This window comes from Doryrhamphus excisus, chromosome 3 (assembly GCF_030265055.1).
Source record: "Doryrhamphus excisus isolate RoL2022-K1 chromosome 3, RoL_Dexc_1.0, whole genome shotgun sequence".
NCBI lineage: Eukaryota > Metazoa > Chordata > Actinopteri > Syngnathiformes > Syngnathidae > Doryrhamphus > Doryrhamphus excisus.
Genome location: NC_080468.1, coordinates 2809744 through 2832045, shown reverse-complemented (window position 1 = coordinate 2832045; position 22302 = coordinate 2809744). Strand labels below are relative to the sequence as shown.

Here is a 22302-nt window from a genome sequence, read left to right as displayed (position 1 = left end):
CTCTACCTGTGAAGTGCTCGGTGAACTCGTGCTCCAGCTTGGCTGCACGCTCAAACGTCTTCCTGCTCTGATCGTCTGTCAGTCGCTTGTTCATCTCCCTGCAGAAGGATCACACTTAAACATCTGATCGGTGTGTGTGTGTCTACTACAGCTATGAATGTGAACATCACTTACATAATGTTCTCCACCGACTTGGGCTTGATGAAGACGGCGATGGGATGAAGAGCAGCAAGCTGGAGTCGCTTGATAGCGTTGCCAGACACATCCAGGATGCAATGTTTACCCTGGAAGGCAAAACCGTGCGTTAGCACACCGTCTGGCCAGGAGAGGGCGACATTACAGCAGAAGACATCTACCTTCTGGGCCACCTCTCGGACAGACTGGACGCTGGTTCCATACAGGTGGTTGTTGTACTGCCCCGCCTCGATGAACTTGTGCTCCTGGATGTCCTTCTCCATTTGCTCACGGGACACCACAAAGTGATAATCCCGACCGTCCACCTCGTAGTCCCGCTTGGGCCGCGTCGTGTCTGATGGCCAAAGACACAAGCGCCGTTCAGACGCTGACGCACAAATAAGCGCAGAATGTTGCTTTGACTCACGTGGAACACACGAGCCGAACTTGTCAGGAAACTCTGAAATGAGGTCATCGTTCACGCGGTCCTTCATGGGCCCCAGGACGATGACGGGCCGTGCATAGCTGACTACACGACAATGAAGACGCGGTGAGAAATGTGGCGGCACATAAACAAGCTAAGGGGTTTGGGGGCGTTACCTTCCTGTTGAGTGACTGCTTCATACGACAAGACGCACTCCTCCTGCCCACCTGTCAATCAGGCACACATACGCACACGTCAGCACAACCAATAGATGCCAGAAGCCATGTTGGCAGCGCCAACACTTACGGTAGCTACTTTCACTATCACTGGCGTTTGAGGTGACGTGTTCTGAAAGACAAGAAGAAGACATGTGAAGTCTCCCATCATGCTTTGCACGTCAAAGTGGGAAGGGGCGTGGTGGGGCGGAGGAGGGGGACAAAATATGGCAGAAGGAGGTGGAGCCTGAAGGACGTCCTGGAGACAGCAATGGGGACAACACCACGATGACGACGCCTGGAGGAGGTGGGGGGTGGTCGTGAGGGGGGGGTCCACCAGAAACTATGCGTGTGTCTCAAATGAAATACACAGTAGTACACAGAAGTACACAGTATACCTGTTCACGTGTACTGATGCAAGTATTCTATTTGAGACACGACATAATAAGTCATGTGACTAACTCATAAAATAAGTTCCTGGTGGAGAGAGGTGGGCGGGGCTCGGGTTGGGGGGGGGCGACTTACTGTGTCCTTTGGCGAGGAGCTCGTCAGTGAGGTCCTGAAGGCGACAAAGGAAGAAGAAGCACAAAGAAGAAAAAAAAAGGTTACTGCGTCTCAGCGACAGAGCGAGAGAGCAGACGCAACGCACACCGGCCATTTTGGGAAGTGTGGGGGTGGTGGGGGCTTTCAGGTTGTCCAATTGCAAAAGATTTGTGGGCTGGCCCCGTTGCCGTGACAACCAGGTCACCGGCTGAACTCTCTTCCTGTCGCTGACCCGTCAGCCGGCCAAATACGGCGCCCCCCGGTGGCGCCATACTCACGCTCCACATCGCTGCTCTCCTGCTCGCTCGCCTCCCGACTCTTGTAGAAGAGGAACGTCCTGGGAAAGACGCTCTTTTTACGCTTGTCACTGAGCGACTACGGGAAGTGGAGGAAGAGCACGTCAAGGTCACGTCAAAGTCAAACACTCGTCAGTCAGTTGGGGGGGGGGGGGTGTGCAGAAAAGGGGACGTAGGTGAAGTAGGGCAAGAGCGCGAACACACACTCTCTCTCTTTCTCACACACACACACACACACAGACATAAGCGGAGAGTCGCCATAGCAACAGTTGTAAATGTTTGCGTCAGTGGGCTCGGGGGGGGGCTTTTGACATGATGACATCATGCTCCAGGTGAGTGATGAAGAGGGGGGCAGACAGTCGAGGGTAGGATCATGCAGGTGTCGGTCAGGGGCTAGTGTAGCTTTTGGCGTCATGTCGGCGCTGGGAGGCGGAGCCGAGATGCTGACAGGTCAGCGACATGCGGTTACATCATCAGCGTCACATCACATGCGCACTCACCCCTCGCTCACGGGACTTTGGGTTGAACTTGACTGTCTTCAACCGCGCTCGCTCCTTCTTCTCCACTCTGTCAGGTCAAAGGTCAAAGGTCAAAAGCGGCCACAAGGCCCTGACGGCCATCTGACCTCTAAACCCACCTTCTCTTGCTGGGGATCACGCCCACATCCTCTGCCTCGCCATGAGCCGTCATCTGCCGGGCCTGCCACCACTCGTCGTCGGAGGCATTGACCACGTGAAGAATGTCTCCGAACTTGAAGTCCAGACCTTGACTGGGAAGACCCGAGTCCCGCGTCTTGTCGTAGTCGAAGAGGGCTCTGCAGAGAGGTCAGAGTGCACGCGCTGTCAGTGTCAATGTGCCGATGCAGAGGAGGTCACGTTCTGATGCGTTGAGGTCTCACCTGACGTACAGGGACCTCTTCTGGCTGGTCCGCAGGGACCCTGAACCAGAACTGATGCTGCTGTTCATCATCTGCTCCCTCAGGTCGTGGATCTTGGCCTCAAAGCGACTGTACTCTGAAGACAAGCACACCTTCGGGTCAGCGACGTGGCTCCGCCGTGACAGTCATGTGACCTCTCACCCCACTCACCCTCAGGCCTGTAGTGGGCCATGATGACTACTGTCTGGCCAGCATTCTTCAGGGCGGCGGCGGCCTGCTCGTGCGTGGCGCTGCGGAGGTCCACGCCATTGACCTGCAAGCGAGCACATGCAAACACGACGCCGTCAGGGTTTGTCACGCTCCACACGGGAAAGGACATGTCTTGAGTGACGTACGGAAACCAGGCGGTCTCCTTTCCTCAGCTCTCCACAAAGGTCTGCGGGTCCGCCAGCCAGGATGAAGGAGATGAAGATGCCCTCGCCGTCCTCGCCACCAACAATGTTGAAGCCTAGACCTGTGGCGCCACGATGCAGCACCACCTTCCTGGGCTCCCTGGAGGACCAAATCAAACACCTCCATTGGTCTACTTGCTTGACCATCACAATAAGTTTTGAAAACACGTTTTATGACTCCAAATTGTCCATAGGTATGAATGTGAGTGTGAATGGTTGTTTGTCTATATGTGCCCTGTGATTGGCTGGCCACCAGTCCAGGGTGCACCCCGCGTCCAGGCTCCAGCACCCCCGCGACCCTCGTGAGGATAAGCGGTAGAAAATGAATGAATGTAAACACCCGACCCTACCATCTTAGTGGACGCTTACACAAACACAACAAACATCATGGAGGAGCACTAAGTGTGTGCACTCAGAACTTCAACAAAATAAAAATGTTGGTGCTCATATTGAAGTAGACATATTAGAGTAATTACATTTCATACCGTGAGACGTCGTCATCTCCTAGCATGCTCTTGGGCGTCGGCGAGTAGCGTCCAGATGAGGCCGGCAGAGGGAGGGGCTGAGTCAGAAAGTTAGGGGGAGTGATATGGTTCTCCAGATGCTGTGAGAACGCTGCAACAGAAAAAGATGGTGTCACTGTGTGGTGATGGCAGGGAGCAGGAGGAGGAAAGCCAAAGAAAGACAGAAGGGAATAAAAGAAGGAAGCAGCTCACAGTTGGTGAGGTCTGGAGGGCCGAAGGTATCATTGATGAAGACACTGTTGGGTTTGGCCACTTTCAAGTAGACCACGTCAGGAGTGTTCTTCAAGGCAGTGACGGCGTGCTCGTGACTAACTTCCTCTAGACAACTACTGTTCACCTGCAAGCATGCACAGAGACAGGTACGCAGACAGGCACACTGTTAGCGACTAACCTGGTCAAATCAGCGTTTTTATTCCAAATGATTTATTCCAACAGGTCATTAGTCGGTGTAGTTGACTCATAGAAAACCACCTGTGATGATATGGGGATGTTTCTCTGGCCTATTTATTGCATAATTATCGGTTATCAGTATCTGATACTGGCACACGGGGGCATGATACTGGGCCTGATACCAGACAAACCATGTGATGATCTTATTATCACATACTATTTAATCATGAGCTTATTCTCACGTACTATTCAATCAAAATACCAATTTTTTTCCAGAAAATTTTCAGTTGATTACATGTATTATATCTAAACAGTGTAAACACAATTATTGCAAAAATATTTCAACAATAATATTTTATCAATGTCTGACAATTAAAGTTCCATTAATCAAGTTTGGGTTTTTTGGTGACTGGAGAAGCACTAGGAATATTTATAGTGTGTGTTCACGCTCGTGCGCTGTTCTCTGATTGGTTGTTTCACAGGCACGATACCAGAGCAGCACGCTCTGAGTGGACAGCTACGGGGGCTGATACTGGACATGGTTAAAATCTATATTTTATCAGTATCATTGCCCTGGGCTTTGACACAGTATCATTTCGGCCTTTTCCCGTATCATTCATGGGCGGTTTCTAGGGTACAGGGCCAATGAATACTGTAGTATGTGATAAGAGGGATTATGGAGAAGTTTGCATATATCACAACACTTGAAGAAGTCATGGTGCTTTGTGCTGAAACGCAAGTGTCCCCAAAATGTGTGTTTTCAACAAGACAACAACCCCAAAACACCAGGAAGCAAGCAGCAAATTGATTCCATATCAACAAAAGCCCGATCCCCAGGGCCTAATCCCAGAAAATCCTAGGAAAACTTACAATACCAAGAGGTGTAGAGGAAGTTTGTAAGCTGAAACACAACTATATATATGGGACACAGCACACAACACTGAACATGGTTGGTGATGATGATGAATGAACAAGAATCCTTACAGCAAGAAGCTTGTCTCCAATCTGCAGTCGGCCATCTTTATGGGCGGCTCCACTCTCAATGATCTTGGTCACGTAGATGCTGTTGTCGCCTGGGATGTGCTGGTTTCCCACTCCGCCCGCTATACTGAAGCCCAGACCTGATAAGCAGGACAAGCAGATAGATCTCCATCACACAGACCGCCACACTGTGGGATTTTTGGGTGAGTGCAGTTTTTCACCTTTGGGTCCTTTCACCAGTTTGATCTCCATCACTTTCTCAGAGACTGGTTTCCTCCGGCGTACATACAGTCGAACTAGAGAACCCGCCTCCTTTAGCGCCTCCACGGCCCGACTGTGCGTTACATCGCGAACATCAACCTCATTGACACGCAAGATGACATCGTTGACCCTGAAGAACCAGAAGCACTTAGTGATGTTCACACTCAACCCCCCCCCCCCCCCCCCCCCCATACCCCATATGGACACAGACTAATGTGCTAGTGCTTGTGTACAAAAATATATTTTCTTCTCCACTAACCAAGACACCTGAGAGCATGATTATCAGCAGCAGCACCTACGTCAGGCGACACCAAGCTGTTCAATTATGAATAAGCCAATGAAAGCAGCAAGCTGCCACGGGGGGGGGGGTTGGGAGTAACACACACCATGTCTTCCTCTCACCTGAGCCGTCCATCTTGCGCAGCAGCGCCCCCCGGGATGACTTTGGTGATAAAGATGCTGGGGTCTTCACCGATGTGGGGGTTGTCTATGCCACCCGCGATGCTGAAGCCTAGACCCGAATTCCCCTGATGACAGCAGAGGCGATGCAAATCATTACATACAGTATATACGTTTATCTTCAGTCACAATATGGTCCAATAGAACATTACAATATCTACTGTAAGAGGTGTTGTTCTGAACTGCGGCCCACTTACCCTCTCCAATGTGATCTCCTCATACTCATAGTCTGCCTCGGTTCCATTCACCTGCACACATGTGCACACATAAACACACAAACACATATGGATGGCTGCCACTATGGGTGTACTTCCTATGTACATGTAGGCATACTTCCTGTGAGTATATTCATTATAACTGTACTTCATGTAAGTATATTTATGACTAGTTTCATATATATACATACTGTATTGTATATAACTGTGGATTTTGTTAATACTTGGGTTGTTTATATTGTTTATTTTTCTATATTGTGTATTTTGTACTGCTTAACTGACTCTGTACTCTTGCTGCTGAGGGACGAATAAAGGCATATCTTATCTTATCTTAGGAGTGTATTATTTCCTATAAATGTACTACATTTAAGTATACTTGCAGTATATTGACCGAGTGTACTAGATGTAGGTGTACTTCCAGTAAGTATATCTACAATGGGTATATAGGTGTACTACTGTGAAGGGCGTGTTGTGTTTAGGTACCACACTCACATAAGGGGGAGTGTCCAGACTGTCTGCGTTCACCATCACAGGGGGCGGATTGGCCTGAAGAGAGGAGACACGATGGCATCAGAGGACATGTCTCAGATGGACAATAAAAACATCATGTCCGAAGGTTGTACTGTCTTGAATGCTCCGCCATCACAGTTCCAGTCCTGACTTACGTGACGACATGAAGAATAAAAGGTGTAACTTGTTCACACTCTCAGCATTGGACAGTAAAGAAGAAATGAATATTGGACAATCCGGCATTGGACTGGGATGTGTTCATTCATTCTTTGTTGTCAAGAGCAGAGGAGCATTGAACGTTTATAGTAGATCGTTCGCTCCCAGAAAACAACAACAACAGCTTCCCATTATACACAATTCTTACATCCAAGAGCACTTCCTGCCTGCAATTTTCAAGACAAATCAACAAATGGTACAGAACAGCAGTTACTGATTGCCGCCGGACACTCAGCAAGGTCTTAAAGTTTCAAAAGGTCAACTTACAAGAGATTTTGTGAAGTTCTCGTACCCTACAAAATGTTGACATGCAAGTCACTTCCACAACGTGGAGGATCCCCTTTAAATACAGTAAGTAGCAGTTATCTATTAGTCTTGTGAAAGCAGGATGAGGATGACCAGCCTTCATCACGGTGACCTCTATTATGCAAGAGCAGGACCTCACCAAGCTGCCAGCAGGAACGGCTACTCTGCTCTGCTCAAGAGAGGCCTCATGGAAAACCCAGCGTGGCTAAAATTAGTGTGCATCGACCACATTGATCCACTGGGCCACGCTCGACGCCGCAAACCACAAACCATCATCAAACAACAAATATTCACAAATGTTTCCTTCAACACCACTGATCCCTGGGAGCATGTACTCCACTTCAAACTATCTTTGGAGCCATAAATGCCACGAAGAAGTATATGTCCAGTGAGTCAAGAATATTCTACCACAAACTCTTTTATTTCCATGCACTTCCTGTTCTGAGTCAATCATGATTCAATCACAAGCAACCAAGTTCCAGAAGACATCCAACTAGGAACATTTGGAATGGTCCAGGCCGGCAACTTAATGACAAAGCGATGAGGTTTGTATCTCTAACCTCTCAGTCTACCTTGCCATAGGCGAAGGGCACCCATGGAATCTCGGAACGAGTCTCCACCTTGGCTGTGCTCTTGGTGGGACTTTTCTTGACACTGTCGCGCAGGTTGAGGAAGCGGCTGCGAGCACGGCAGGAAGCCGGCACTGTGCAGGCGGTGAACGTGGCAAGCGATGCATGGACCTGTGGCCGGCCATGTTGGATGGCGTGATGCCTGCGTGGACCGACGTCGACGTGACTCGGCTTCCCATCGTCTCCGTTTACGGCCTTGGAGGTGAAGACTTGCCGTGCGGACATGGAGTACATTCCCAACGTTGATGTTTGGAGTGAATGGACAGTCACAAGAACGCGCTGGCTCAATGTGACGCTGTCCCCTGAAGTGTGAGTGGACTTACATGTCAACACGAGTGGGGGTGGTCCGCCCACTGCATGAATAATCAATGTTTCCTTCACTTTTAGGCGCTGCGGTGTATGAACGTGACAAGTGGAGGCACCACATGTTCACGTGTCTGTCATTGTTTTAAACATGTTTGTAGTATTCATATTAGAATGCCGCATCCTTATGACTGGATAACATTAAATAAACACACTGATGTTCTGCACGTCCCACATCTTCCTAGATAGAGGTCTCATTTTCAAAGAGGATCATTTGAAAGCTTTATCAGGAAGTCAGTGTGTCTGCAGCGCCACCTGCAGCCCATATTGTAACACATTTTATGTGTCCACTGACAAATTAATCAAGACATCAAACTACCATAATGTTCTCTTTTGTCCTGAATAAGTCATGATAATACAATACAATAATCCTTAGTTCATCGCTAATTGGTTTCAGACCCAGCCGTGGGAATTTCCATAAAGGAGGAGTCAAATAGAATTTTGTCATTTTGTACTAGGAGTTATAAATCGAATATTATTTTGTAGCTCGAGCATATGGCTTTAACATAGAGCCCTCTAAACATGAAATAACACCCCTATAATCACTCAGTCATAACACTTATATTACCCAAATAGACATAAGAGAAAATAGGCCATTTAAGAAATAAATAAGACATTTCAGGAATAGACATCAGAGATCAATAGTTGACTGTATTTTGCCTGTTGGTAGTTACTAATAAGGGGCTAATAAAAGCCAAAGTCAACACGTCATGGTCTGTGTATAATATTACATGCTGTACCATCCCAACATCTTTGAATGCATCTTCTGAATGACTTATATTTGTCTTTTAGCCATATTTATGCTTGAAAATGCTTAATTTAGCCCCTCAAAAATACATTTTGCTTAGTAATAATAGGCTGTATTCAACCATGAACAGTGACTTATTAATTCATAGGGGTGTCACAAGATGTTGTGAGTTTTTAGAAACATGACAAGCTTTCACGTTGAGGAAAAAACTGTATCATGGACAATAGGCCTGGGACGATTATAAAATTAATTAGTCACACAAAAAAATATTAAATTGATGATATTGATAGATGTAAAATATTATTGCCATGTTCGCCAACGAGCCAGGAAGAGGATTCACTCTGTGCATTGGTTTCAGCACATGACGTGTTTGTACCATAGAACAATGGCATGAACGGAGTGAGTGTCTTTGCCATGGTGGGTTGAGGCATGGTCACTAGCATACACATAGTACAGAAGAGTGTAGCCTCATGAGGAATGCAAGGCAATGTATTAAATTTGTCGGTTGCGATATACTTCCAGATGTGCAAACCTCCTTATCTGAAACTTTGGCATAGTTTAACACAAGGATACAACATTCTAACTACAGAAAAGTGGAAAAAGCATACTCAGTCCTCTTTAAGGCAAATCTGTTTTACAGAAAATGTGGAATTTTTGGAATATGTCAATAGAAAACCATGTCCTCTATGAGCTGAATGTATCCATGTCGTAATGGTTTCAATCGATTGAAAAATGTAAGCGAGTGTCAAAAAAAGAGGTGGAATAAGAATAATGTAAATATTTAGTTACAAAATAATAAAAAAAATAATAACCATATGTATCAATCAGTGTTCTTAAACTTTCAAACAATGTCAATGTTGAGCTGAGCTATTAGCTACATGCTAACAGCTCACTCCCCCTCAATGAGGATGATGATTGTAAAGTTTTGTCATTATGCCTCGCACAGCCAACTTCCACTCGTCGTGCGGCCAGATGGCGAGCTTGTTCCATAAACGGGAGGTCTGCAAGTGGACCACACCAGCCAGACAGACAGTGTGAAAATGTGACACTTGATGTTATTGCTACACAAAGACTGTTTATCGGTACATTGCGTTGTGTGTGTGTCTATGTGTTTTATGCAATAAACAGGGAGACGTGGGGTGGAGGGCCAGTGCTGCATGTCAGGAGCCCAGAGGTTGCTAGGCAACGCCAGGGAAGGCATGTGCTATTGCAGGGCTTCCTCACATCTGCACACAACATGATGCTGCTGTTTATGCAGGAGAATGGTTCACCACACGCACACGCACTATTTAAGCACGACTGAAGCTGGTGCTGCTCCTCATCATCTTACTGCTCCCTTCACCATTTCCTACAGATTGCGCAATACACAAAATCACACTGTCTCACCTTTGAAACTCCTTTAGAAAAAAAGACTGCTAGCAATAGCACCAAAACAGCATGTCACGGGAGAGGTGTGTGTGTGTGTGTGTGTTAGATGTGCACTTTGAATGAAAAGTGATCTGACACCTCACATGACGCAGCAGCAGCTCTGCTTACCAGATTTATTCTCCATGCGTACATCCACCAACGACAAAACCGTCAACAGGCATGTATTATAGCGACATTAAAAAAAAGCATGTAACACGGCACTCAGACGAATGTGCAAGTGTTCCCCCAAATGGGTCAGTGCAGCACCTCCTCACCTTTTTAAAAGGGGGAGGTCGGGGGGATGACCTACCAGTAGGCGGCGGTGGAGCCGCTTGGTGGTCCTCAGGGTGACCATGATGCGGCGGCCCATCTTTTTGGCATAACAAACAGAGTTGAGCATGCTGCTTGTTGCTGATCCTGTGTGCCTCACTCCCCACGCTCCTTGAGCTGGTGGAGGTGATGCCAGCTGGAGAGCAGACAGGAGACAGGAGGGGGGGGGGGCCTCACTCCACCTTGCACCCCCCCCTTTCTCCTCGTCCTCCAAACAGACAGTAATATCAAGGCTGGAACGCCGAGCTGGTCCTCCTCTTTAAAAGAGGAGGAGATGGAAAAAGGTGAGATGAGCCTCCAAGAGCACGTCCATCTGCATCTGCCAGGGCAGGCGAGAGAGCATCGCTTTGAAGGCAGAGAGAGAGTGACAGAGACAGCCGAAGAGAGATAGTCGTCTGTTCACTGCAGTATGGAAGCTCAAGCAGGTCCTTTCGCCGCAATCTCCTTCACTTTATCTTCTTGTTGGCACACAAGCCATATGTCATTTTCTGGAGGAGAGACCCTGACTACTAGATGACCTACTGGCCACAAGGAGGACATTTTAGGACAAATGTGCACGTTAGCATCCCAGAAGTAAAAAGATAAAACAGAGAATGGGACTGTCATTTAATTAAAATTGATTAAAATTCAAACTGATAAAAATTTTAAGGCCAGTTGAAAAATGTAAAGGATTTATATTTTGCACAGGGGGCCGCACGGTGACGGTGACCTGCAAAAATACATTGAAGCTGTAAAACAGCAGAACAACAGCCATCAAGAGAAGGTTAAACACCCGAGGCAGGATGTTAAACATCCGAGTATTACAGGTTAAAATGTTGCCTTGAGCGCTGCTCTTACAGAAGATAATAAAGCAAAAAAAGTAATCAAAAAAATGAACGCAACTGTTGAACTGGATCAGAATGCACGAATGAACGATGTTAAACCCAGACTGAATTAAACCCAGGTCGTATTAAACCCAGGTCGTATGCCAGAGCAGTCGGGAACAAAGAAAGAACAGATCAAATGGATGTCGCTTCAACAGAGGAACAAACTGCCAACTTTCTACATTCAAGGGAGGTGAACGTACTGTAGACCAGTGATTTTCAACCACTGTGCCGCGGCACACTAGTGTGCCTTGAGAAATTGGCAGGTGTGCCGTGAGGAATTATCCAATATCACTTTTTATAATTAACATTTATTCATCATCATTTGCAAATATTATGTCAATATCCACGTATACGTGGACCCAAATATTCCAATTGCATTTGGTTTATTTGTTGAAACGGAAAGAATTTAACCTTTGTATACACCTCATTCCTAAAGAATAGTGCCAATCCGAATGAATATATAATCGGATTAACAGGGGTGGAATATTCCTTTCCCCAATCCGACTGAGGTATCTTGTAGCCGCTCAAACGGAAAGTTGTCAGGGTGCGTTCTTCTTCTTCTGTACTTTATTGGCGGTTGGCAAGCAGCTTTCGTGTACATTAGCGCCATCTGTGGAACAGAATCTAAACCCTTCTATACACCATTCATAAGTCCATAAGTCAAAAGAAAATATATATCTATATAAAACATGTACCGAGTTGAATTATAAAATATTAGCAAGATTGAATTTGATCCTGTCCTGGTTAAATTTATCATATCACATGCTCAGATATGACGTAACACGCAGCTCCAGACGTTCTTCAGTTTTAAAAATGGAGGCCAGCAATCGGCACTGGACTGATACGGAAAGTTTGTTTTTGATTCAAACTAAATTTCAAGACTGGACAAACGAAAAACTGGCAATACGGAATTATTCCAACAAGTGAAAGAACAACTCAGGGAAGTCGGTATAACGTGATGTTGGTGTTTATGTTTTACTGGGCATGCCCTATTGACTATTCTGGTTGATTATAGCGACGCATGTAGACAAGAGATTGGAATATTCCTGTCCATGTATACCATTGTTTCCGGAAAAGTCATTCGGAAAGAGAAAACCTCCTCATGTAAACATGGCTACTGTGGAGTGTCTGTGGTGTAAAGAGTGGCAGAGCAATGTAATATCGGTCCGTGTGGCAACACCTAGCTCGTTCCTCCTATAGACTTAGTGATGTTTTACAATGTAAAAAAAACTTGCCGTGGCTCAAAAAAAGGTTGAAAAACACTGCTGTAGACATCCCACCATAGATTACTTGCGTCCCATTGTAAGGCAGAAAAAACACCATATCCATCATCATTAAGTTTACCAACAGGAAATTCAAAACCGCTCTGCTGAAACAGGGAAAGCAGCTGAAAGGAGCAAAGGTCAACATGAATGAGCATCTGACAAAAACACAACGCTGACATTGCCAAGAAAGCATGCATCTTGAGGAAGCAGGAAAACATATCCAAGGCACTTGGGTTGCCAACTGCAAAATTTACATCAAGTTAAATGGACCAGAGGTCATAGTGCTTGCTGTCAATTACCTCAAGTACGTGCAAACATACTGAGGATCATACCACTAAGGTAAAGGAAGGCAAGGAAAAGGGACACAACTCACAAACAAGAACAATGCAGAGGGAACATTCATTATCATTTGACAACACCATTAGCACGTCTCAAGGGACTATCAACAAGAAGCATTAAATTTAGGAAGCCATTTATCTACATTTAATGACACTCAAAATAGACTACAAAAGTCTGCAGGCCAAGACAACCTACAATTGGAAGCATTTTGCTTTCCAAAACACAGAGAAAGCCATACATGGACACAAACTCATATCAGTAAGGACTGCTGTTACTACACATAGGACCAATACAACAATAACCTCATCAATAAGTTGTCAATTATCTACATAAACAATCCAAGTCATTTGCAATTCATAACATGCTCCCTCTTTGGCTTTTTGAATTAGTGTTCCCACACGGCACCCTGTCAGGTATACCCTGTCAGGTATTACATCACATGCAGCAAGTGCCCATCACATTCTAATCGAAAAGGACAAGGTGTGTCCTGGGAAAACAGGATGTTTTCAGAACACTTGGTTAGAAGTGTATTAGCTTCAGCACAGCTCTAATGACTAAATATGAGCTCATTCTAGTCAACCGCAGCTGAATAAAGAAACTAAGAAAGTATGACGAAACTCCCCCCGCCTTCTTCCTTTCAAATGTAGCTCATTACTATCCCAACACCTCGTTTCATCTAGCACTGACACACAACACAAAGGGTTTGATGTCATGCTTTCATGACAACACCACCATAAATGTCACCTACGTCAGGGGTCCCCAAACACCGGGACATGGCATGGTACCCGTCCGTGGCAGCACTAATAACCAATGCTCTAATAACTCTAATAACAGAGAAGCAGAGCTTGAAGGAGGGCAGAGAGTGTATCGCGCCTACAGCCACACTCATAGGGAAGCCCGCTTCTCCGTGACATCACAAAAGAAGAGTTTTGCAAGGGCCTCTGAAACCGAGCATTTCGAGCCATCCCAAACTTCTTCCAGGCCTCACTTCCAAATGCACAAACCCCATTATGTGGAACTTTGGCATGATTTAACACAATAATACAACATTCTAACTGCATAACTGGACAGCAGCCAAGCATATAAGCGTATTCAAGGGACAAAATTAATTAATGAGTATAGAAATTGGTATGTGGGGGTGTTACCTGGATCGGGGGGTAGGGGTTGGAGGAGCAGGATGGGAGGGGGCTGTCCTCTCTGTGAGGGTAGAGGGAGGAGAATGTTGGGGAGGGGAGCTCCATGTGGTTGTGTCCTAACGATGACCCATCAAAGACACACTCCAGAGATGCCACCTACAGGACACAGGCGGCAGTAAAGGCGGAGTCTCAATGAGTGTAACAAAAGAGAAGTAGCATCTTCACATGGCACCAACTAGATTGATGTTTGGTAGCAACACGTCTGTCTGTTTACATCTATCATCCTCCACAAGGGGGCATTGCAGCTCCATGGTGACAGCCAGGCTGCACACAGCTGATGTGTTTCTGTGACAACAGCTACAACACCTACTGTAACTTTTGCTCAAGTCATGAGCTTGAAATTCCTGTCAGCTGAGAAAAAAGGAATACATTTGACAGAATATTTGGACTGATGATGTTGCAGTCACCCACTTGTACAACTGAGTAAAAACAATGCAACATACAGGAAATTCAGGGTCACTCGACCAGCACTGGTTTTGCTTCCAGGAGGTTTACATAAAAAGGGTCTTGTGACAACGAAAGCAAGTGAAGTAAAAAGGAAGCCAGGCGAGTATCATACCTTCATGGGTGAGATGTGAGCATGGGTGACGTAGCCATGCACGTTCTCAATCTGGGAAAGATTCTTTTCAGCCACCTGGACCAGCTCTGGGCCGCCCGCCTCCTCTGTGAGCTGGGGAGAGCTCTGGTCCTCCTGAGGGGATGACTCCTCATCATGGTGCCGGTACTTCTGAAATAGCAAACAGGTAACAGTCAATATATGAGGAGGATGGCGCATCAGCACCTGGACTGCTGCATTCCATCAATGGAAATTAGCAAACTGCACCAATACTACCATAGGTTTGTTGTTCAAGTCCTTTACAAATGCTGACATCAGCAAGTCCACAGACAGGCATGTGGATCCACATCCAGAACCTCTGCTCTCACAGGACCACACTGACACACAGACTTCACCAGATGTCACCCAGACGTCAATTCCTCAGCCCATCCTGTTCGCTCTATACCTGGTTCCTTGCCTTGTTCCATGCCCCCCCCCCGACACTCCTCCTCGTGTGTTTAAGCAACGTCAAGTTGTGGTTGGCTCAAATTATTTTTAAAGCTTTTAAAGATTAAGTTATCCTGCTCAAATTTACACTCCAGTGCACTCATTAAGGTCAGAAGGCCAGCTCCAACTTGTGGTACCCAAGACGAGACTAAAGACCAGGGAAGACCGGGCGTTTTCTACAGTCGGCTTCAAGTAAAAACAACCCCCACAATTGAATGCTTTAAGTCTCGTCTTAAAACCCACTTTTATTCTCTTGCTTTTACGTAGGTGTGAGTTGTGTGGTCCTCTGTGTCTTTAATTTTTTTATTATTTGTTTTAATTTAATTAATCCTAGTTTTTATTTTTAACTACTAATTGGAATTTTTATTTGTGGTTATTTTAGTCTGTGCAAGTGTGCTGTGTAAAGAAAGTGGTTTGGATTGCTATAATCCTTTTTTAGAGAGCGTTTTGATGTGTGAAACATTCCATACTGATTGGCAGAGTAGGTTCTATACTTTCTGACTGAAAAGTTAGATGAGCCTGAAAGTGGGAAGCTGAGCAGTTACTCGCCTGCGCCGAGCAGGTCAGTTGAAGGAGAGCTGTTGCCTAGCAACCAACCATTGGCACATCTGCTGCGAACCCAGTCGAGATGTTCTGTGAAAAGCCATGACAAGTCATTGCTTGTGTGTGCCGAGCTCAAGTCATGTGGCAGCGCAAGTCCTTCTTGAGGCTCTTCATTAGCACAGCATTTTGCAGGAAACACTATTAACATGGCAGCCTCACCTCATATTCTGCAGAACACACTTAGGTTTGTAATTCATTTTAACCCCGCCTGATACAACTGTTACATTTGAGATGCTAACATGCTAGCAGTAGAGCAACCATATAAGGAGAGGAGTGCTGATGGAGGTCTCCTTGATTGAGATGCCACAAATGTGCCCTTTACAATAGCATTACAGGAATATTAAACAAATTAAATCAAAGTTGCTCATATGGTCGTGGGACCTGTCACACAGGAAGTCACCACAGTGGCAGATGGAAGAGCGTCACGAAGCAGTGAGCCCACTCAAATGGAACCGGTGTGAAGCTGTCTAACGCTGGCCACACGTGCAGACAACACTCGTGGACAAAAAAAACGGTTTTGTTTGGATTCATGACTACCTAACACAGTGACCACCGTAGGTCGGATTAGGGGGCTATGTCTTTGGGACATTGGAAACAAAAACTGGGGTCCCTCAGGGGACAGAATTACACCCCTTCACCCTGTACACTGCTGACTTCACAAACAGGTCAGCATCTTGTCACATCCACGATACAGCTGTTGTGGTATTCGTAAAGAGAGCAGATGAAATGAAGTAAAAGGATCGTATTGATGCCTTCACGGTCTAGATGCATGGTGTCATTTTGAACACCTGTAAGACTAAGAAGATGATTGTAGACGTCGATAGGAAGAAACGATAACGCGCCAGCGTGTTATTATTCGAGTCCTGTAAACATCTGGGAGTCCACATCAACTACAAACTGGACTGGTCTATAGACTATAAATGTACCAGACAAAAAAAAGGAGTGAGCAGGTGCTTCTTTGGCAGGAAAATGACTGTAACAGGCTTCATCGTGGCTGCGGGGGAGTTAGTGGAAAAGAGGATGAGGTGTCTGATGTAGGCTATCCTCAACCACTGCATCCGCTTTACATGAGACTTTTGCAGCTCAGACAAGCAGCCACAGTAACAGGCTCCCTCTTTTTGCATTCAAGAACAGCAAGGTTCAAGGGAGGTTCACATATATTAACATAAGTAGTATAACTGGTATTGTGGAACTGTGTTTTTAGTGTGTATTGTTTTTTTGTACTGCCAAAGGTAATTTCCCCTGTTGTGGATTAATAAAATATTAATTTATCTTTGCACTGGCAAAGATGTAAAATGAATGAGACGGCAATGAGACGTCACCCACACAGAGTGAGGCGATGAAGACCTTCATCCTCTTTCTCCTTTGCTTTCAGAGAGCATGAGGAGCACGATGAGGAGGCGCAGCGCTGTACTGGCTGCCAAAAGATGCTAAAAATAGCCGCATCAGCGGACATAGCAGGATGCTCAGGAAGAGGATGAAGAAGAACACAGCAAATATGGGGGGGGGGATTAGAAAAAAAAATGTCCAACTCCAACAGTGTGTACAGAAACATGGCTTCCACAAATAAATGAAGAAAAAAAAAACAGCAAATTTAACATAACCTCAACATGTCGCACAAAAAAAAAACACGACAATGAGGTCAGCACAGACACTAGACTGTTCTATTGTTTACGACAGACATTGAACTCAGTAAAGAGTTTATTCTTGGTGGTTTTGGACAACAAAACGTTTTGAGTATTGTAGTTTTTTTTTATTACAGTAATTGAAGACACCTGTGTGGGTTTTGCAGCACGTTTGATCCAGAGAAATGATATATGGACCATGGTTGTAACAGTCTGTGACAGCTGATCAATGATTAATTAAGACTAGATGTGAAGGGAGGGTGGACAAGTTCAACCACATGTTGGCGGCCATTGTGATCAACCAGTCATGTTAACGTGTTCCCGCCTCCAGTGCAGTCATGCTTTGTGTGACGTCACATGACACACATGCACTCTGCTGAGTGAACTACCAGCGTGCACGTGGAACCCCCAAGCACATGCATGTCCCCTTCCCCCCACGAGTAGAGTCGATGAGCAGTTTGGTCGACAAATCATGATGCAGCAGCTTAAAAGACAACATAAGCTGAATTCCTCCCTCATCTCAGTCTGTCAGGAACACTTTACTGCACTATAAAAAACATTTCAACGATCTGGCAAGTCAAACTAAACATTTTCAACCTATTCACTCCAAGACAGTACATTCAGGGTCCTGTTTAAGTGTTTCGAACCAGCCTTCACTATCATCACATCACGCAGCAAGTAAGAGTATTCTTAGTAGTACAATATGGTGGAGCCCCCAAAGTGGAAACCAATGCGTCCTGGTTGACTTCCAATGTAAATTAATCTTTTCCCGGGTCAAACTGTAGCCATCATATACATTTCAAGTACAAGCAATGTTTAAAGTGACATTTCAACATTCGTGACTTAACATAAAAGTGTAAAAAGAAGTTAGCTAAAGAATGAAACTAAGGCCTGGTCCACACGTAGCAGGGTATTTTTAAAACCACATATTATCCCCTCTCTGTTTATGAAGAAACTTGTGTCCACACAACCTTGTATTAAAAAAAATGTTGATTTAGAATACAAAGTCAACAAGACACAAGAAAATGTTGATTGGGAATCTTGCCAAAGCAAATCGGCGTCGGAGCCTTGTACGAGGAGGACGCCTCGGACGTGAAATTGTTATTTCAAAGATGGCCGACTCAAAGTCATTCTTCACCTCTGCTATTTAAAGTGAAGCAATATTGGGGCTTGCAAATACAAGCAAGCAAAAAGCACTTAAAATAGCTGCAACCAACACAGTTCTGAGGGCATCCATGTGGTTTGTGATGTAAACGAAGGTCTCAGCTCTGTGACGTCACAGCATACGTTGTGCAGGTAGTGACGCTGGGAAACGTAAAACTGCGGTTGTTGGCGTCCATACCCCAACACATCAGATTTTTCTCCAAATCCACACTTTGGCCAGAGGTTTTGAAACCTTTGATTTTAGTACCAAATATCTGCAGCCTCATGTGGATGAGAGGCCAAATCATGGTTTGATGAGAAACCCGCCAAGGTGTGGACAGGGCCTAATAGTTCAACTCTTCACCTTTTAAGACAACAGACAGACATGCAATGGAGAGGGACGAAAAAGGGGTTTGCAGTAAAAATGTTCCATTTGTGGCAAGCTCGTCATTCGCCATCATGCTGTTTACATCAGCATCTGCTTGTGAGCATGCAGTCAATATTGCCTGACAACTATGGCTATCTTTTGTCGCCGTAGGTTGTATTTAGTTTATTTTATCATCAGACTTTTCCATCACTGGTATGCTTCTGTGGTAGCACTAAAAAAGAAAAAAAAAGGAAAATGCCAACACCTTGCGTGATACCTTAAACAGTGATTGTTTGAACTTTTGAGGATTGCTTTTGCTGAATTCCAAATTGGACCACTTTTGAGTGTTCGACTATGGAGGTTCCACTGTGAGTGAGCTTCAATGGCAGCCAGCGGGATGGTTCAGAATCAAGCAGGAATTTCAAAGTAGTCGATTCCAACTTGAGCTTACCATCGGGTTCCTAAAGGACGCGCACAGGCACGCGTGCACCCACCTTGCATCCAAACATGAGAGAGATGGCGCTGTTGGTGCAGGCCACCTTGCAGTGACACAACATGGGCGAGAAACACTCCAGCTTCTTGGCGCCGGGCGACATCTTGTTGGCCGACAGCCGCCGCCTCCGGGAGCGTTGGCGGCTCCTCCCGCGCCGCCCGGCCCCACCCACACTTCCGCCGACACCACCTCCATCCTCGCCACCTCCTCCTCCACTGCTGCTGCTGCTGCTTTCTGCTCTCACCATCCGCCCTCATTCCTCGTATCGCTCCATGGCGGCGAGGACGAAACAACTCCCTGAGCTCTTCCTTCATTCAGGGAGAACCTCCCTCTTCCTCTTCCTCCCTCTTCTTCTTCTGGTACAATGTAGTGCTCAGCTGTCCACCTCTTCACAGGCGCTTGCCTCGTCTCTCTCTGGTTTCATTTGCTTCCTCACTCTGTTTGTGTTTGTGTGTAGTGTTCCTCTGTGGGGGTGTGACTGGTCTCCAGGGGGAGGGGAGGGAGTGAGTAAGTCACATGACCCATGAAAAAGACGGATGGCTGTGTGTGGCGGGGGTGTACCCTCAGGGAAGGTAGAGCATGTAGGACAGAGGCGCCGGAAGAGGAGAAAATGGACAGGAAGTGGATCAGGTGTAAACTAGACCACAGTTGGCAATTTACATCCTTTTCTTTTTTCCCTTCCTTTTTCCACGATACCACACTCCAAATCCCAGGATGCATCTGACACCTTCTACTGCCTCCATCAACAGAAGCATGGACCCATGGGAGATGCACAGCTCTTCTCATACACACATTACATTTGTAAAGATTGCAGCAATTAGCTTCCATATGAGCGCATTTCCTGTCTGAGCGCCTCATTATCAAAATGTGAGTCAGTCTACACACACACACACACACACACACACAGACGCGCACGGCAGCGATGTGCACATTCAGCACAATATGCAAGCACACGAGCGCACACAGTGACAGTGATAGCAGCTGACAGGTTCAGATTTGAGGATCACTTTCTAAATGTATTCTAAGTGTGTGCGTGCGTATGTCTGTGTAAACCTCACATGACCCAGGCCATCGTGGGTCAAAGCACACAAGATTAGTGAGCATGACATGCGCACAATGACATGCATGTAATATGTACACAAACAGTGAGTCACTTTCCAGGATGTACAAGCTCAATGGAGGGAGCGCCACCTGCTGGACTGTGACTCCACACACCGGCAAAGACTGGCCAGCAGAGGGCTGCAAAGAGAGTCAGGAGCAATTGCTCTGTTTTGGTTGTTACCATGGCAACAAAATATACTTTGGCACTAAGTAATGTTGAAAAGATTAGAACGTGACCTGCTGGCATCGTGACAAGCGAGGTCTCTCTCATCTGCATTTGCAACCCCTCCCCTTCCCAACTCTTGAGTATTTTTAGTCCCATGAGACTGTTTGGCAGTGATGGTCACCCAGATAGTGTCACCTTGAAGTAGTGGGGAGGGGGAATTGAAGTCGTAGCTGAACTTCACATCATCATCTGGGCTAAGAGAGCACTTATGTAGTAACAGCATCCTTTGTAGAAGCCACATACTTGCTGATGTTTTAGATGGCGTAAATTGACAGGTCAGACCTATGCCATCACTTTCACTTAAAGCAGGGGTGTCGAACTCATGCCAGGGTTTAGGGTTTTTTTTAAGTGTGCAGGAGTAGGGGGTACATGGCTTCAGGTCAAATGTCTCAAAGGGGTATGTGACTGTAAAAAGTTTGGGAACCACTGTGCAATGGAATTACTCAACATCAGCTGGTGAGTTACCGCTAGCAATGAGCTAAAGACTGGACACACTACATGTTTGATGGACAACTAACTCACACATTTAGTGTTTTGAAGACAATCCATAGGTAATGATAAGAGAGCAAGATTGTTAAGTGACACTTTAAAAACTAAGTTAGCATCTATGTGATAGCCACTTCCAGCTCGTCCATCATCTAGCCAGCTACTGCCAGAGAGGCAGTGCAAATGGGTAAAAGACGACAGAAAGTAGAATGAGATTGAAACGTTAGTGATCTCTCTCTCACACACACACACACACACTAGCATAATCTTTGCATGGGACAAGCTGTAGTCAAATGATTACATATTTTACAGACTTTTTTTAATTTGCACAATAATAGGGATCACACGGAACGTCAATACAAGATGGTAGTTCCGCAATCCGCACAGTGTGGCGATATTAGCAGGTGCCAACACGGCAGAGAAGTGATTCTGATGCACATTTCAAAAAGCGCAGTAAAACATTTTTATAATATATCTAAATGAGTTGCCCACACACAACCACACATGCTAACCCTGCTAGCTTCCACACATGCGCTATAAGATAAGATTCATCCAACTTTGCCAAGGTTTATCACCAATTCCACCTGTTTAGCTCAAGAGAGGATTGTTCAGTGTTTATAATGATTTTGTGCCACGACTGAGCACTCTGCTGAGTAAATACTTCCACACACTAATGTTTCTTCTCACCATGACAGCATTAAATTCATCTTATATACCAGCCACAGCACGCAGTCATCAACCTGGCTTGGTTACGTTTATCATTAGTTATACTGGTAATAAGTCATTTCGTATAATTGAAAGAATCTATACCAGTATACAAATAAAATTACCCATATCATCAACATATCACATCTTATATTATATATTATTTACTGTACACAGTCTTGTAATTAACCTATGAGAACTTCAATTAGAAAAAGTGATGAAAACATTACAAAAACAAAAGCTTAACAATTAGCAGATTAAATTAGCCTTCTGTCAATAAGGCAACTGCTTTTCATTAGTTTGGACACAGGAAACAATTAAGGACTGGCAGTTAGCTAAAGTCAGGACACAAACTGCAGTCTCCAGTGAACAATTAACAACATATATCGTCCAATTGGTGCCATCACATCCATTAAAATAAGAATCTTAAGTGCACAGGACGAACTTTTTCAACTGTGCAGCACAAATCCAGCCAGCCAAAGTTGGTATGATACGCCATTATATAAGCAACAATCACACGATCAA

General features: G+C 45.5%; 1 protein-coding gene across 19 annotated transcripts in view; it reads right to left on the bottom strand.

The window, feature by feature from the left end:
* The window catches only part of dlg1b (discs large MAGUK scaffold protein 1b), a 30853-nt gene that overhangs the window by 683 nt on the left and 7868 nt on the right, over positions 1–22302 (bottom strand). For 3 of the 19 annotated variants that reach the window (XM_058068720.1, XM_058068723.1, XM_058068733.1), the window contains 20 exons: positions 14546–14713; positions 13936–14082; positions 6304–6357; positions 5794–5844; positions 5540–5664; positions 5098–5267; positions 4880–5016; positions 3698–3842; positions 3458–3596; positions 2925–3081; positions 2740–2842; positions 2551–2665; positions 2290–2466; positions 2153–2219; positions 1635–1731; positions 905–946; positions 775–825; positions 357–703; positions 175–284; positions 7–98 (listed from right to left, as the gene is read on the bottom strand). In XM_058068720.1, the coding sequence (XP_057924703.1) occupies positions 7–98; positions 175–284; positions 357–703; positions 775–825; positions 905–946; positions 1635–1731; positions 2153–2219; positions 2290–2466; positions 2551–2665; positions 2740–2842; positions 2925–3081; positions 3458–3596; positions 3698–3842; positions 4880–5016; positions 5098–5267; positions 5540–5664; positions 5794–5844; positions 6304–6357; positions 13936–14082; positions 14546–14713 (2494 nt within the window). Of the gene's footprint in view, positions 1–6; positions 99–174; positions 285–356; positions 704–774; positions 826–904; positions 947–1338; positions 1373–1634; positions 1732–2152; positions 2220–2289; positions 2467–2550; positions 2666–2739; positions 2843–2924; positions 3082–3457; positions 3597–3697; positions 3843–4879; positions 5017–5097; positions 5268–5539; positions 5665–5793; positions 5845–6303; positions 6358–7415; positions 7713–10300; positions 10767–13935; positions 14083–14545; positions 14714–19260; positions 20146–22302 lie in introns of those variants that run through there. The other 16 variants (XM_058068725.1, XM_058068738.1, XM_058068728.1 and 13 more) reach the window with 13 other exon arrangements.